The sequence below is a fragment of the Amyelois transitella genome, chromosome 2 (assembly GCF_032362555.1).
Source record: "Amyelois transitella isolate CPQ chromosome 2, ilAmyTran1.1, whole genome shotgun sequence".
NCBI lineage: Eukaryota > Metazoa > Arthropoda > Insecta > Lepidoptera > Pyralidae > Amyelois > Amyelois transitella.
Genome location: NC_083505.1, coordinates 10,173,793 through 10,190,581, shown reverse-complemented (window position 1 = coordinate 10,190,581; position 16,789 = coordinate 10,173,793). Strand labels below are relative to the sequence as shown.

Below are 16,789 nucleotides of genomic sequence, written 5' to 3'. Positions count from 1 at the left end.
GGGTAGGCAGCACAAGATACTCATAGGTATCTTTCATCTACACGATCCCTGCATACCCAAGTTTTTCAGTTCATTCATTGTTATATTATTTAATAAGTTAATCAAAATACAATGTTCTTATGTTTTAACCAATTAAAGTTTCTTATCAATTCTTTGTTCTAAAACTTAAATTACGGGTACATTCACTGGTTAACCTTCACATATCTGGAAAATGCCACAAGGTTTAAGAAGCAAAAGCAATTTAATGTATGTATTGATAAAATTAATATTTATTCAGTCTATCGTTTTGAACCTTAATATTACCAGTATAATAATACAAATTTATTATTAAAAGTAGTTACATCATTGAAGAAAATTAATACATAATAAAAAAAAAAGTTTAGTTAATTCATACATTTCCGATACCTGCAACTTATAGTTAGGCATTTGTTTTGTTTGCGTGCTAGCTTTGACTTAAAATTTGGTTCTATTAAAAATAGAACTCATATAAGCAATCAAGCATACCTAAACAAGTAGTATTATTTTAAATAGCGTTTTTTCAACTCTTAATTTCAATGTAATAAGCTATATTTAGGTTCCTAATTAAAATACACACATAAATTCACATTATCACGTCTTTATCCCTTACGGAAAAGACAGAGCAAATAATAATAGTCTTTAAAACAAAGAAAATTAAAATAAGTTCTTACTTACAAGGATTAGAATTCGCCACACACCATTTTCTCGCTATTTACCTACAAATGCTATACTCGTATTTGATATTATTTAAAACAAATTCATTCAGTCAAACTATTTCTATATACATATAACATCATGCCATTTATTTGATCTTTATCCACACTTTTCAATAACGTTTGATAAAAATATTTTCCAACGCTTTTCAAAAATTTCATATAAACGAACTTTTCTGGCTGTATCTAATGAACTATATTTTATAGAATTTAGAGCTAATTGTTTAAGTAGTCGTAGGTCAGCATTTCTGCTTGCTACTCCAACAAAAGTCACGTAAAAATCATGAGATAAGGGATCTGAGTCCCAAGCCCCAGGGTCGTCACTAGATATCACAACAGGTACACCGAGAGCTAGGTATGTAGCTAAAGGATGGTTTCTTACATCATGAACTAATGATAGCACGACGTTTGATATCACATTCACTTCCAACGCTATATCATTATTTAGAACATGAGCTAACAAAGAGGGGTGTTTAATCAACGCATACCCATGTCCTATTCTTTTGGTTCCTAAGGCAATAGCGTCAAATAAATTTTCATCAGTTGTTGTTCCGAGCCAATTAGTTTCTCCAGCATGAAAATAGTAATTTATGTTGCCTTTTGCTTCAACTAAAGCTGGCATAAATTCCGATAATCTTTTCCCCTTATCTTCTTGTCCAACTAAATCGAAGCCAGCAAATATCTCCGGCATATCGTTTTTAAATTTGCGAGCGAATAGTAATGTTTCTTGAATTTTTTTAATATCAACTGACCGGCCGTTTGTTAAAATAAACTTAATACCAAGAAAATCTGGGTGTTCCATTATAAATTTCTCTGTGACTTGTTGGTATAATTCCGCCAAATATATCTTGTCATGTATCGTTCCATCCAGTTCATACAAATTATGCAATCCACTTCTTATTTCCACATACATAACATTATCGTCATAGAATCTCTTTAAAGTCATGTAAATAAATTTTTCACGCGCAGGTCTATACGATATTACAGATTTTATGACTCTATACACAGTATTAAATCGTTGCCATGAATAATCAATATCCGCGTTATAAACGTTTTCGTCTTTAGAGTAAAGCGTAAAGAATTTTCTTAATTCATCATCAAAACGTTGAACATTATCCGATGCATTGCGAAGTTCACTGAGAAGAGTCCATTTAATTGGACAAGGTCGCGCAGGGGTGTTCTCGGAGAATTGCAGATCTAATTTGTCACCAGTATAACAAGCGTACAAATGGTCTTCATACGTCAGCAGCAGCATGTCATCAGAGTGGAGCATCAATGAGCTGTGTATATGTAACGCCGCTCCTTTGGGCATCTTCTTAATAATTTGATACACTGAAGATTTATCGATATCATTTTTATACGTAAAATAATGTTTAGAGAAATTAAAATACTGGGGATTGTGGAACGAATCGTCAATTTCTTCTAACTTGTACTTCATTAAAATATCGTTTACTTTCTGTTCGTCTTCATTTAATACTAGGTTGCCTCCAACATAGTTTCGTGATTCTTCCGCGATTAGTTTCGCTTTGAAGTTACTATCGAAAAGTGTATGATCGTTGGATATCGACCGTGCACTGACTTTAGCAATAAACAAAAACAATAAAGAAGCGATAACACTTTGCATGATTACGTTTCACACTTCACACGATCGGGTCATGTACTCGTTGGTTATGATATGATACGATCTTGTTCGCCTGTTAACTGACACTGCGTCAGTGTACTTCCATCCATGTTATTTATAGGCCTGTTATAGAAGATAAGAATACAGGCTTTGGCTGTCATACTTCCAATAGTGCTCATAAACTTATTAGGTACAGATATTGTTTTGATTTCTATGAAATTAATAAGATGTTTGCTGACGTCATATAATTCTTTCTAGTATTAAGATGTTTACTGACTGAAGTTGGAAACAAATATAAATATTTTTTTATAAGTTAGTTTATTAGAAGCTAAGAAAAATTGGTGCATACAATATCATTTACATAAAATTCAACGAACAGTTTTTCTCGTCGTTTTGGTGTCACATAAAAGCCTCGTACGTAAATAGTCATAACAAAATTCTAAAATGACAGGTAAGATTTATACTTAGAAATGGTACTTTCGACTTACACATATAATTAAATTCATTCATCAAATAACATATCTGCCGGCTTTTAATAAACATAACGATTTTGATTACAGTTATTGAGACTTTATCGTGTCATGACTTATTAAAATATTTTGAACACAAATGTATACATAAAAACAATAGGACCACTCCATCTCTTTCCCATGGATGTCGTAAAAGGCGACTAAGGGATAGACTTATAAATTTGGGAATTTTTCTTTAGGCACTGGGCTAGCAACTTGTCACTATTTGAATCTCAAGTCTATAATTAAGCCAAACAGCGTTTTCATGACTGTAGGCTATGCCTTCCCCGCAAAGGATATAGGCATGATTATATGTCCTATGTACGTATGTAAAAATACATGTTTCATAGTAGTATGTGTATTATTGGCATATACCTATATGCCAATAATACATATACTACTATGAAACATAAAAACAGGTGTTTTTAAGGCTTATTAAAAATTAAATGTTAATACGTTAGATTTTTATTAACAGGACATTAATAAATTTATATTGGGAACCACCAACGCAAACGTACAAAAATTATACCTACGAAAATTTTTCTACTATAAGTAGTTTACAAACATATAATCACATCTATATCCCTTGCGGGGCCGCCAGAGCCAAAAGACTTGAAAAGACTGAAAGACCACGTTTTGATGAATGGCTTAAAAATTTAATTAAGATTTAAAAATTGACGCTAATCTTTAAACGCTTTTACGACATCCATGGGAAAGATAGGGAGTGGATCTAGGAATCAGCAAGTCAGGTAAGTAAAATAGACGAAGACGTCATGTTATTGCCTCGTATTTTAATTTATTTTATTTAAAGCAGATATATTTTTAATTTATTTTAACTTCGTGTGGTCTATGAAATTTTTCTGCAGATTGCAAAACTCACGTTTTCATTGCACCTATTGCATTTATATTATAATGTACGTATTGTAAATAGGCCTTGTTTACGTAACCGTGTCATTTTCTATCGTGATTTTATAAGAAACGTTGCATAAAATAATGTGATTACAGTATCTTTTTGTCTATTTGACCTACGACCGGCCAGTGAAACCTTTTTGCTGAGACATAATTCGCCTGGAAACCACTACAAAATAAATCAATGGTATTAATACAAGGTCTTATGAATATTTGTTGGAACTAAGTTGTTAATATTTCGTAGGAAGGGCAGAGGCTAACAATATTATTTGTCTGATTAGTGATTGGTTCTTAACCAATTTCAAATCACCCTTACGGATGACATCACATAGTAAAAAGACCCAAGGCTTCACTGCACAGAGCTTATGACGCAACCGGTCTGGAGGATACATACATACATATAGTCACGTCTATATCCCTTGCGGGGAAGACAGAGCCAACAGTCTTGAAAAGACTGAATGGTCATTTGGCTTAATGATAGAATTGAGATTCAAATAGTGACAGGTTGCTAGCCCTTCGCCTAAAAAATAATCCCAAGTTTGTAAGCCTATCCCTTAGTCGCCTTTTAAAACATCCATGGGAAAGAGATGGAGTGGTCCTATTCTTTTTTGTATTGGTGCCGGAAACCACACGGTCTGGAGGATAATTTGTTTATATCTGCAGGAATATGTGGATCAGGCGTTAGGAAAAGAACGTGCAGAGATCATGTGTAGAAAAAAGATTGATGAACAGAAATTGTATTTTCAAAATGGTATCACTTAATATTGTTAACACAATTTATACCTTATCCAATCTATTACAATTACCGCTTTCAAAGAACAATTGCAGAAGGGGCGGAAGGTAAATTAAGGTAAGGTAGGCAGATACTTGCTGCTTAGTTCTTCGGGACTAAGCAGCAAGCAAAAATTCTTTACAATTTTTACAATTTGAATTAGTTGAAATATAGAACTATTACAGTTTACAAAATAAACGGTCATAACCGGGTGAACATTAATGCCCGGGCTGGCCACTGTATTAATCCGGACGATTCCGGGCGCCATGAATCACGGCCGGGGCAATTTATAGCTTTGGCTTCACACGCACATCGCAACACTACAAAAAAGGGATAGAAGGGTAGCCTATTTTATTTACATTTACAATATGTATGTAGAAATTAAGAAAAAATCATTTATTCCCAGGTCACAGACGTATACACAAGCGAAACCCAAGAAAGCGCAAAACATATAAGCAAGACATTATATTCTCAAAACAGCACATTCTGAAATATGATCATCACGGTTTTAGATACATTCATTTCCATGAAATGCAGGTTTCCAGTGAGTTTTACTTATCAATTCTAAATAGAATCCTCTTGGCTTTGTTCAGTTTGCCTCCCCTCCTTTTTCGAGAAAAACAACATGTTAATTAACTATTCCATGCAGTAGCTCCCAGCTTGCATTATGGTTACAGATTGAAATGGTAGAAGTATATTGGTTTAGTTTCAATAAGAGGTTCACTGGTGAACAAATCACAGACACAGGTTTACATCAGAAATGCCAAAAATTAAAAATTAAACTTAATTTTTACGTTATTCCTTAAAGAGGAGTTTAAGAGATATAAGTACAATAATAAAGTTATATTAACTGATACTAAGTTAGATTTTTCTCTACTATATTTCATTTATGGCATCGAGTCATTTTTATTACATCATAGCTATACGCAGCAAGTATAATCACTTGAATTATTTAGCGGGCCATCCGACCGTCCCTGGAGGAAAGCTGCCTTAGGTGGAAGATGAATAAGTTTCTCAAAAGATTTATTATTAGTTACAAGTACGACCGTTAATCATATTCTTGGGATAAAAAAGAAAATATGCCTATGAACGAACTAAAGTAAAAGAATTTGTACCAATTTTATTACGTCAACTCAGCAAAACCTCAAAGTTGAGTCATATTAGTTAGGTACTGCTAAATATCAAACGTTGATCACTCACGCATCATAAAACTAGGTACCTATTCAAATACATATAATCACGTCTATATCCCTTGCAGGGTAGATAGAGTCATCAGTCTTGAAAAAGACTGATAGGCCACGTTCAGCTGTTAAGTTAAAAGATAGAGTTCAGATTTCTGCTTTAAATAAAATAAATCAAATAGTATCTACATATTTTTGATTAATTTGTGTAAAATTTAAACTTTCTTGTTTGGATTCTAACAAACAAAGTAAAGTTTATAAGATCATGTTATTGACAACATACGAGCATTTCTCACCAAGCATTTCTGAGCTATGCATAGCAGATGAGCTCGCGGTAAGTTTTGCACGGCGCTAACTTTGGTACAGATGTGAATGCAATTTTCACTATGGTTGCATGCTGACATGCGTTTTCGTAACTAATTTTAAATTTATAATTATGTTGAAAATATTAGTTGGCAAGACAAAATGATTATAAATTAAGCGTATCACTCAGAGAAGTACCTTTTATGGACAAAAATCAATATCACAGTACGCTACTTCTTAGGATTTCTCAAAGCAATTGACCTGAAATTTGGAAATTTATTCTAATCACAGTTGCACGCGGAGAAAACAAGTTACAAACAGCGAAGGAAAAATAATAAACGATACGATACGTCTACTTCTAATATAGTTTTAAAAAATAGTAGAAGGAAATATTTACGGCAAGAGAGGAAGAAGAAGACCAATAATATATTGATCAAATAAAGCAATAAATATACGTTACAACATACCGGCAAGTAAAAAATTAACAGACGAAAGAAATGAATGGAGGAAACCCCACTTAACTCCGCTACCAAGAGATGGCTCTTAAATTTAAGAAGAAGATTTTACCTCTATACTTATTTAATAGTTTGCTGTGTATCGATAGAACACATTTTGCAATGTCTCTATTTAACAAAGCCTGCAGCCTACAGAGCAGACAAGGGCGCAGTCTAACAAGTTGTTTGAACAAGCCGGAGCTCGTTCCATTCAAAATTTTGTAATTGCTCACTGTTCCGGAAACAAAAAGTGGGCCAGCTCAAGCGGACCGAACAACTGCCTCGGATAATATTTTCAGGCAATTTATCTTTCGACGTAGTAAATAAGTATTTATTATGCAGCCAGACTTTATATTTCACGTATTTTGTTTATAAATAATTCATATTTTAATTTTCAGTGTGGTTCCCGGCACCAATACAAAAAAGAATAGGACCACTCCATCTCTTTCCCATGGATGTCGTAAAAGGCGACTAAGGGATAGGCTTACAAACTTGGGATTCTTTTTTAGGCGATGGGCTAGCAACCTGTCACTATTTGAATCTCAATTCTATCATTAAGCCAAATAGCTGAACGTGGCCATTCAGTCTTTTCAAGACTGTTGGCTCTGTCTACCCCGCAAGGGATATAGACTTGACCATATGTACGTATGTATGTTTAATTTTCAGTCTTGAAGTTACATGTAATTTCATATATTGGTAGGTACAACGTACCTTTAACTTTTATAATGTCTTAAAAGTTGCATGTAGCTGATTGAGATTTATATAGTGAAGCGCCAGGTTGCTAATCGTTCGCTTTATAAAAGAATCCCAAGTTAGTATAGATTTATATTTTTCAGAAATAATATTTAACTGGCACGTGAAAATATGATCGTAGTTTTAAATAAGCACCAGTATTTCTACAGAAAACATTTTCTTGAGTACCTAATGTGAGTTGAAAACTTTATGTATGAAGATACATAGCGGAGTTTTCTGCAGGGTGCAGTGAATAACAATGAGGTGTGCAAATAGCTGTAATAATAGTGCACTCATAGACAACTTGTCTAAATAGATCACACCACACAGCTGGAGTGGTGATAGATATTATGCGTTGTATTAAGGTGAAGAACATGTGAATGAAGCGAAGGAAGTATGCAGAGATCGTGGCAAGTGGAAAGAGGTAGTCTCTGCCTACCCCTCCGGGAAAGAGGCGTGATTTTATTAAGGTAAGTAGGTATGGGTATTGTTTAACTAAGAAAAAAAGAAAGGAACTTAATTGCACAAAAATCACACGAAATTATATCGGTATCAAGACCTTGTTAATTTCGATTTACCTTTAAACCAGTTGCTGATTTTTAAAAATAGGAATTACTACATAAAGAATGTTGATTTACTGATATTCGCAACACACCTGAGAAACATGTTTCGTTTTGTCATCTATTCCTAGCATATCAATACTAGCACCTCTATGCAAAGGAATGATGTCTCATTCAGTGTTCGCACAGTACTACGAGTCCCGTTTTGAGTCCACCGTTATAAAGTTCATATCTGCCAGTGTTCTGTCCCCGAGCTCAGAGCACCTATTACGAACAATCACAAAGTCTTTGTAATCCTGCGCAGTGCCCATCGGTATTTTATTTCACCTAAAAAAGACGTTGATGGCATAATTTTAATATTTTACGACACGATAGCTTCACAAAACTTCAAGTTCTCAGGAAATACACGTCAAATTTCAGCTTTTTACGCCCAGTACGTCAGTCATTCATTATTTCTGTAAAGTGACAGGTTTTAATAATTTTGTAGTGAACAAAACCAAATAAATAACATTCAGGCAGTAAATAATATTGTCAAGTTTTACTTTGGTAATTAGCAAAGCTATTACGTTTCTCATTCGTGTACCTTCTCCGCCGCAGGACCCTGTTTAAACAGCCCTTAACTTTCGGGAAGTAAATTTATTAGGTAGGTTTGCTCGTAAAGAGGAGAACAACTTTTTCAATGTTTCCATCGGTACTTTAATGAATAGCTCTTTCTCTGTTTTATCTCTCTACAGATATTAATATTCAAAGACATTTACGCTTTCAAGATTTCGGAGAATTCGTGCCTTGCTTTAGATTTATCATGTAGAGTCTAAGTAATCAAATAAATGTGTATGCAGTGCACTTCTATTTATTATTATATTACTACTTTCTTTGCTCGTATTAACTGCTCCTGGTAGCGTCATAACTTATTTTCTACAAAAGTTAGCATGGAATTGATGTTTCAAATACTAAGAAAAGTTTTATGAGCTGCCTGCAACATTTTTGGTTACATTATGGTATCTGAAGCCGTAAACAATATTTTTTTTTTATTTCGTAATTATTAATAGTAAGGCTTGTATTGCTGGAAAAAGTTAAACTGGGATCACGCAGGTTCTAGTAAATTACATGTGTACTAGTTATCACGTGATCCCACTTACATAATTTACATATATCTCGTTTCATGCTGTAATGCCTTCTCTCAATTAATGCGTGTTCATATATGTAGCTTATGCGAGGTGTCGCGTCGTGACCTATCGACCTCTTTCTGTAATGAACAAGTATGTCAACATAACACCATGTAGGTACTATCTGTCATCTCAACTATGAAAATGCATTGATTGGGGCGAACACATAGGAAAAGAAGGCATAATAAACTTTTTGAAAAAATATTGTCTGACCACCGATTTGTCTTTTTATTTAATACAATATTATCAAAAATTTCCGATTTAATTCCAACATATTTTATATATCCAGGTATTGAATGAATTTGTATGATTTTGCGCAACGAATAAATACATTTTCATACTTATTGAGGATCCAATGAATCTTCGCAGTTCTCCAAGCTCCTCTCACACAAATGATGCTTCATTTATAGATGTCAATAGCGGCACAAATACATCGCACAAAGCCATTCTTCTTGGTACTATTGTGCTTAGTGCGACGGTGGAAGACGTATGACTCTTTTTAGATATTTTATACGACAAACAAAATACCAATATGCACCTCTGAATATTCGTATTTCGCAAATACGTCCACGTGTTTTCACTTCTAAGTCCGTATGGGGTCGATTGTGTAAATCTTCAAACAGGTAATTATTTCTTATAAAACTGAGTGGATTAGACCACAAGTACTTAAACATTTGTATTTGTTTTGAAATTAAGTAATTAAATTTTCTTCGTCCCCGTAGTATGCGAATGGCAAGATCTTAGCGTATATCATTGCATTTTTTTATTATTTATTAATTGCATTGCGATATAAAAAAAAAATTAGTTGCAGCTTACAGGCTGTTAAACAATACTTAGTATTTGCGGCTTGACACTAATTAATTTTATGAAAACACCAATCAATATATTCCCTTTATTCGCCCAAGGTTGTCGTAAAAATACTCAATATATTTCTATACGGTAACATTAGTCCTAAGTAGAAAATGCTGTACGTAAGTAGAAAACAAATTGCAAAGCACATTAAGTTAAAATTATGAAATGGAACTTGACAAGTAAGTTACGGTGTTGCATTTCTGAGAAGTTTTGAAAGCCGCAATGTGTTCTAAAAGCCACTTTGCTGTGTTCCGTTGTCAGTACAAAGTTTCAGGTATATTTTGTTTTATAAGACTACTTATATATGTTTATTGTAAGTTAAAACCTGTGATTAAAAATAAAAGACAGCCTTCATAAATAAATACTTTAGAATGGAACCACTCTCTCCCATGGATGTCGTAAAAGGCGACTAAGTGATAGGCTTATTTGGGATTCCTATAATAGGCGATGGGTTGGCAACACGTCACTATTTGAACCTAAATTCTATCATAATACCATACAGCAGAACTTGGCCTTTTAGATTTTTCAAGACTGTTGGGCTCTGTTTACCCCGCAAGGAATATAGAGGTGACTATTTTTTATGTACTTTCAAGTAGTCTCGTTACAAAACTTATTTGTATCGAACAAAGTAGGTACATGCCGGATGACTAAGTTTTCCTTCATTGCTGTTTGTGGCATTCGCATTGAATACCAACTTTGTCCCCAGTGCACTCGAACAAGGGAAATTTCAACTCGTTCCTACAATGAGACAAGAAGAAGGGAAATATTACAGTATCTATTTTGAATAAAAATACGTTGTTTTAACGTGCTTTGGTTTTTAATTATGTAGATTCATGAATTTCTACAGTATTTGTTTATAAGCTTTTCCCAAGCTAATTTCAATCTTCATACATTTAGGGCAGCCCCAGTTACATCTTCATCATGTTCCTGGATTAGGTAAGTCGGATTTTATTCGAAACTACTCCCAACCACCTGACCTCCACACCTCCTTACCCATATAGGATGGCCATACATCCAGTTGATAAAATTACCAGGTTTTCTCACGATTTGTTATCGCATCGTCTATTTATCGGGTAGGACCCACTTATGTACTTAACTCAGAAAAGATAGTGGTAGGATTTGAACCTGTGCCTGCATGCACATCACGCATTTTATTAGGACACCTTGACGATTTGACCACGCTTCCAAGGCTCATTTATCTTTTAATTATCTTTGATATACATACCTACATAAAATCACGCCTCTTTCCCTTAGGCATATATATATATATATGTACAGAAATATCACATAACTACTTACCCGATTAGATCCCATCTATTTACATAATTGAGAGTTCATTTACAAGTAAACAGCATTAAAATAAATTTGATCGTGGCCTGATCTACTCCCGAAGGATTAAAAGGATCCGTACATGGACAGTTTTACGGTTATTTAAGCAGGATTTATTTGAGTAGGACCCCATTTAAACAGAGACAAACCCCATTGAGCCAGCCTCCCTTACGTCTAACTATCAATGCAATTTTTCACGATCCATTTGCATAGTTCATTAATCTCGTTGGAAAACCAATACTTTGTAAATAAACAAAGGATTTTGCTGTAAAATTTATGCATCGAAAACTAAATTGAAAACCTCTGTAATACCTACTCTAAACGAATAGTTTAATGAAGAAAAAAATTGACTTATAAGATTTTTTTCATTACATACAATTTTCATACAAAAAACAGAAATTCCAATATCTTTTCTTTTTTATTACCTACATAATTCATAGAGGTGTCTTCTTTTTTTTTTCTCATACAAATGTTAGATAATTATAACACGGGCGATAACTGAGTAAGTAGAAGACTATATGACAATATTTCGTGAGGAGCAAGTTCACAGTACGAAGTCCGACAAAGCAATGAATCTCGGGCGACTGCGCGGTCACTTCGTTAGCTCGCCACAGTGGCGCCCTCTTCGTAAATCGTCACAGTTGTATTTTTGACTTCCGGCTCGATGCAGTGGCGCCATCTTTTTTAATTTTTCTAAGGCCGTGCGCTGCGTTAAGCGGGTGCACGGCGCGGGCACCCGCGCGGCGTGATGTTTCATGTAAATTCATAGAGCAGCGCTGCGTAAGGCGGAACGCCCGTCACACGCGGCGCGGGCGACGGGGGTACGCTCGCGTGTCCGTGCGACGGAGCACGCGAGCGGAGATGTTTCTAGAAAATCAGTGAGCGCCGCTGCGTTATCCGTGTCGCACGCGCCGTGCTTGTACAATCAAGTTGATAAACATGAGTGATATTGATACGGAACGTGTTATTTTAGAAGTGCAATGTCGCCCCGCTTTATGGGATCTGTCTAACAACTTGTATAAAGACAGGGATGCGCGTCAAGCTGCATGGCTCGAGATTTGTAAAGAATTATACGAAAATTATGAGGACTTCAGTGACACAGAAAAAAAGTCAACAGGTAAATTCTTACTTTTTATTATGACTTTATAAATTTATTTACTACATAATTATTTACTTCTTTCATTTATTAAGGTGGGTACAGACTATATAACATAACATGTTATACGACATTGCTATATAACAAGTTTCAGATAATGTGGACACTGAATGATATAAAACATGTTAAAATAACATGTAATATGTTACATAGTCTGTACCCACCTTTAGGCTTAGTAAACATTTTGTATTTACTTATGTTAATTGTTATTTAACTATTGTATTGTGACCTCTTCACGAGCAAATTTTTTTTAACTTAAGTAAATAATCAATAAATACAGCGATCTTGCCACGATACCTTACCGTTTGTGGCAAAGTAATCAGCGAACTGATCTCGTATTGTATACGAGTTTCTTTGAACTAGCCCAAATCCATTTGTGATATCGCGGATATGGCGGGGTGTTATGACAACATCGCTGATATTACCGAATCCGTCTCTTTTTCGTACAAAATTATGCATTATACAAATTGCTTTTATGAAACAAATGGCATGTTCTCTAGAAACGTTAAGTGGACGATGAAGTATTCGAAACTTATTGGCCATTATTCCAAAGGTTGATTCAATGTAACGTCTAGCTCTTGACAATCTATAATTAAATATTTTCTTTCTATGATCCATTGCAATAGCCCGCGCATATGGTCGCATAAGATGTGTAGACAGTCCAAACGCTTCATCTCCAACTATGACGTATGGCACTGGTGTGGTAGCTGCAGTATTGGTTGGTTTATTATTTTGTAGCACTGGCAATGATTTTGGAGGAGGAATATCTAATAGCTCATCCTGCATCTGTTGAAATAAAGTGCTGTTGGTGAAAACTGAAGAGTCAGATTCTTTACCTTGTATTCCAACATTTATGTAGGTGAATTCATAGTTTGCGTTACACATTGCAAGCAAGACAATGGAATAGTAATGTTTGTAATTGTAGTAAAGTGATCCGCTGTGAGGTGGTCTTATAATCCGTATATGTTTTCCATCTACAGCACCTAAACAGTTAGGAAAATTTGTGTTGCTTAAAAAGCCTTCTGCTATGTCTTCCCATCGCATACGTGTAAATACTGGTATACATTCTTCTTTCAGTCTTTGCCATATAATTTGACAGACATCATTAACAATTTTTCGGATGGTAGATTGTCCCGCATGGTACGCCAAGTGCATATCCACGAAAGTATGTCCACTTACTAAGTACCTGTGAAAAATACAAAATTATTTTTTAAGTATGTATTATTTTTCATTTTTCAGAAAAAAAAATACAAGCGCGATGGAAAACCGCGAGAGATTGCTATACGAAAGTCAAAGCTAGTAACAAGAAACTTAAGTCTGGTTCTGGTGCTAAAAAAGGAAAAGGGTACAGCTATTATAATATTATGACTTTTCTGGACTCTAACAAAAGAGTAGAAGGACAAGAATCTTTGGAAAATTCTCAGGACGACTCTTCGGGTCATACAAGTACACTTGAATTGTCCCAACACCCAATAGTTGACACTAGTGAGGTGTTAATACCTGAGACCAGTACATCTGGAAATGAAAATGACACAGCAAGCAGAGAAACGCAAAAACAATCAAAGCGTAAAAAGGCGTCGTCGCCGACTCCTTTTGAAATACAATTATTACAATCCATACAACACAAAAAGGACGAAGAAAATGATGAAGACTTGTCATTTTTTAAATCTATTATGCCAAACATAAAAAAATTGTCTACATATCAAAAATTATTGTTTCGATCAAAGGTATTAAACTTATTAATTGACATTGAAAAAGAAAATGTTATTACATTGGAGGATTTATCGAACATCGTACTGACAAATGACACTCAAGCAGAACATTAATCCTATTATCAATTATTTACTGCATTTATACTCTATTTGAAGAAAGACAAAGATTGGAAGTAGCCTTATAATATTGTTAATTATGATAATTACAATGACTGTGATTTTGATTTACTTTACGTATGTACCTACACTACCAAATTGTTATACTTAGTTCTCATTAAAGTAATTGTAGATTAAAATATTGTTAATTATAATAAGTGATAAATCCAATCACTGTGATTTTACTGTTACTTATGATTATGATAAGTCCAATAACTGATTTGGTTGTATACATGCGTGATCTTGACTGACAAAATAAAAATATTTTATATCAAGAAAAACATTTTATTTACTTACCTTGCCGTTATTGCCAACCTCTCTATTGGTAATATAATTGATACACTTCTTACTTTTAGAGTATTAGCACTATGTTTCAAATATGGTTCAAGTTTCGAAAATAATTCATCAAATGTAGACGTTGACATTTTAAAATACTTAAAAAATCTCCTCTCATCTTCTCTTAATAGCGTAAACTTGGTTACAAATTCTCCACACAACATTCTGGACGAGACATATGGGCTGATTGGCTGCCGCTGTTGTCTACGTCGTCTTTTGGCTAGGTAGTATATCAACAAATAATCCATTATGAATCGACTGTACACCCGCACGTCTAAAATTGTACTGGCGGCGCTGCGTTTAGCGGGAGGTCGTTGCGGATACCCGCGACGGGCTATTTGTCCGCGACGGAGCACGACGCGGATGCCCGCGACGGATGCCCGCGTCGGATGCCCGCGCCGTGCACCCGCTTAACGCAGCGCACGGCCTAAGTCGACAGCCGCCGGATATCACGATTGCCAACACAAACGCGTAAGAATTAAATAATAATATTTACGTATTAGCTTTTCGAGATGAAAACATAAGAAGTTAAAGATAGCAAATGCTTATCTGTTTTGAGAATATAATGTCTTGCTCTAAGATGAACTTATTATGCTTTGCGAAACACGTTGTTTCTGTAACGAACACAGGTTTATGGCTTCCTAAGGTTCTGAAACGGCAACATACAATTAATTGGAGGACTTATTATAATAGCAAATTAATTAGAAATCTTACCCTCGGGTTGCAAATTTCAATTTAATTAATAAGGTTTGTTAAAAGGTAGGTAAATGCTGCCATCTAGTGATTGAAGAACTTGCATGAAGAGAGTTACAAATGTTAATGAAGCGAAAGAAGATTCCAGAGATCTTGGTAAGTTGTAGACTTTATATTTGTAAATGACAGTCAAGTGAAAGTAGCGTACTGAAATGACGTTACGAAAATCAGTGAGTATCTAAGTAAAATGAAATTTTGTTTATTACCTTTTGTTGGCACTAAGATGACAACAAAGGACTATAATTAGGATACATTTTTAATTAAATAATAGAGATCATCACTAAATACTTGTACTTCTTAGTACATAACAGTAAATCAGTATTTATATGCCTGCATGTACATTACTTACATATGCCTACATTAGATTAAAATCTTTAGTGGGAAAGAAAAAAATGTTGAGAAAACTGAAAAGCTACGTTCAGATTTAGGTATGGCTTATATTTTTTCTTCGCTACCAGACCAGCATGGAAGTTTGCGCGTATATTTATGTTGATATTCCCTCAGTTACTTTTTACGACATCAACCGAAAAGAGATTGAGTGAATTTTCTTTATCACATTTTTTAACCGACTTCAAGTAAGGAGGAGGTTCTCAATTTGACTGTATTTTTTCGTTAATTTATCTACAACAACTTAATAAGGAACTTAAGCTAAAGAAAATCTAATATTTTTTGCCGGGAACAACAAGTAGTGATTTAACAATTAGAAATAAATTCTAATTGTTAAATCACTACTTGTCACTAATCTTTTCAACGTGGCTTTGTACCTACATAAGTGTTAGAACCTTAGTGCGGCCTTCTTCGTGGTTCAATAGACCGGAACCGATAAACATTTCTCATAAAGTTTCCCATTCAATATCTTTTACGCCTTTGTTATGTGCCAAAGATTTCGGTGGCGGCCGCAGATACATTGTTATGATGTATCTATTGTTGTTAAATTGTATGATGTTAATATATTGGAACAAATACGATTGTGAGATTAGAAACAGTGTTGTGCACCAAGCAATTTGCGGAAAGATTATTTTTTCTAACAACATCACGTATTCTTGATTTTTGGTCAATATTGGACAAGATATTTTTTAATTTTTACAAAATTTTGTGAATAAATTTTATAGAAAAGGATATAAAGATATCTAACAAAATCTAAAAAAAATCCATTATCATATTTACTGGAATTTTGTAAAGATGTACACTTTCATCTTAATGCCCCTTGTACAGCTGAATGTGGTCACGGTTTTTTCGTAAGGTTAAAGATGTGATTGTATGTATGAAATATACATATGTATACTTGACTGAAAACTTTTCAAACAGACACAAAAGAAAGGAAACGTCAACCTTTTTAAAAAAAGCCACAGTCACTAGTCGGAGATGTTGAAGCGAGTAATAGCCCTTGCTGAGTCAGCAGGTTCGCGTGATGTGCCGTGAAAGTGTTCGTCATCGCAAAAAATTGCTAGCAAGTACCGACTGCTGACTCGATTCCACTCGCGGAAACATAACCAGTCTGGAAAACTTACTCAGAA

The 16,789-nt window shown here is 34.5% G+C and overlaps 3 protein-coding genes across 3 annotated transcripts; 1 reads left to right on the top strand and 2 right to left on the bottom strand.

The window, feature by feature from the left end:
* Positions 1 to 322: 322 nt before the first annotated feature.
* LOC106143592 (adenosine deaminase 2-like) lies at positions 323 to 2,420 on the bottom strand. Its single transcript, XM_013345721.2, has one exon. The coding sequence runs from the start codon at positions 2,353 to 2,355 to the stop codon at positions 832 to 834; it is 1,524 nt and encodes a 507-aa protein (XP_013201175.2). The 5' UTR covers positions 2,356 to 2,420; the 3' UTR covers positions 323 to 831.
* Positions 2,421 to 11,859: 9,439 nt separating this feature from the next.
* On the top strand, positions 11,860 to 14,350 carry LOC132901949 (uncharacterized). Its single transcript, XM_060945297.1, has 2 exons — positions 11,860 to 12,276; positions 13,555 to 14,350. The coding sequence occupies exons 1-2, from the start codon at positions 12,099 to 12,101 to the stop codon at positions 14,139 to 14,141; spliced, it is 765 nt and encodes a 254-aa protein (XP_060801280.1). The 5' UTR covers positions 11,860 to 12,098; the 3' UTR covers positions 14,142 to 14,350.
* Positions 12,278 to 14,950, bottom strand: LOC132901757 (uncharacterized). Its single transcript, XM_060945291.1, has 2 exons — positions 14,481 to 14,950; positions 12,278 to 13,501 (listed from the first exon to the last, which is right to left on the bottom strand). Exons 1-2 carry the CDS (start codon positions 14,765 to 14,767, stop codon positions 12,583 to 12,585), a joined length of 1,206 nt encoding a protein of 401 aa, XP_060801274.1. The 5' UTR covers positions 14,768 to 14,950; the 3' UTR covers positions 12,278 to 12,582.
* Between the last annotated feature and the right edge of the window lie 1,839 nt (positions 14,951 to 16,789).

Coding starts and splice junctions, on each gene's coding strand:
- LOC106143592 (XM_013345721.2), bottom strand. CDS start 2,355: ATGCAAAGTGTTATCGCTTCTTTATTGTTTTTGTTTATTGCTAAAGTC.
- LOC132901949 (XM_060945297.1), top strand. CDS start 12,099: ATGAGTGATATTGATACGGAACGTGTTATTTTAGAAGTGCAATGTCGC. Junction 12,277..13,554: donor CACAGAAAAAAAGTCAACAG/GTAAATTCTTAC, acceptor TTCATTTTTCAG/AAAAAAAAATACAAGCGCGA.
- LOC132901757 (XM_060945291.1), bottom strand. CDS start 14,767: ATGGATTATTTGTTGATATACTACCTAGCCAAAAGACGACGTAGACAA. Junction 13,502..14,480: donor AGGTTGGCAATAACGGCAAG/GTAAGTAAATAA, acceptor TATTTTTCACAG/GTACTTAGTAAGTGGACATA.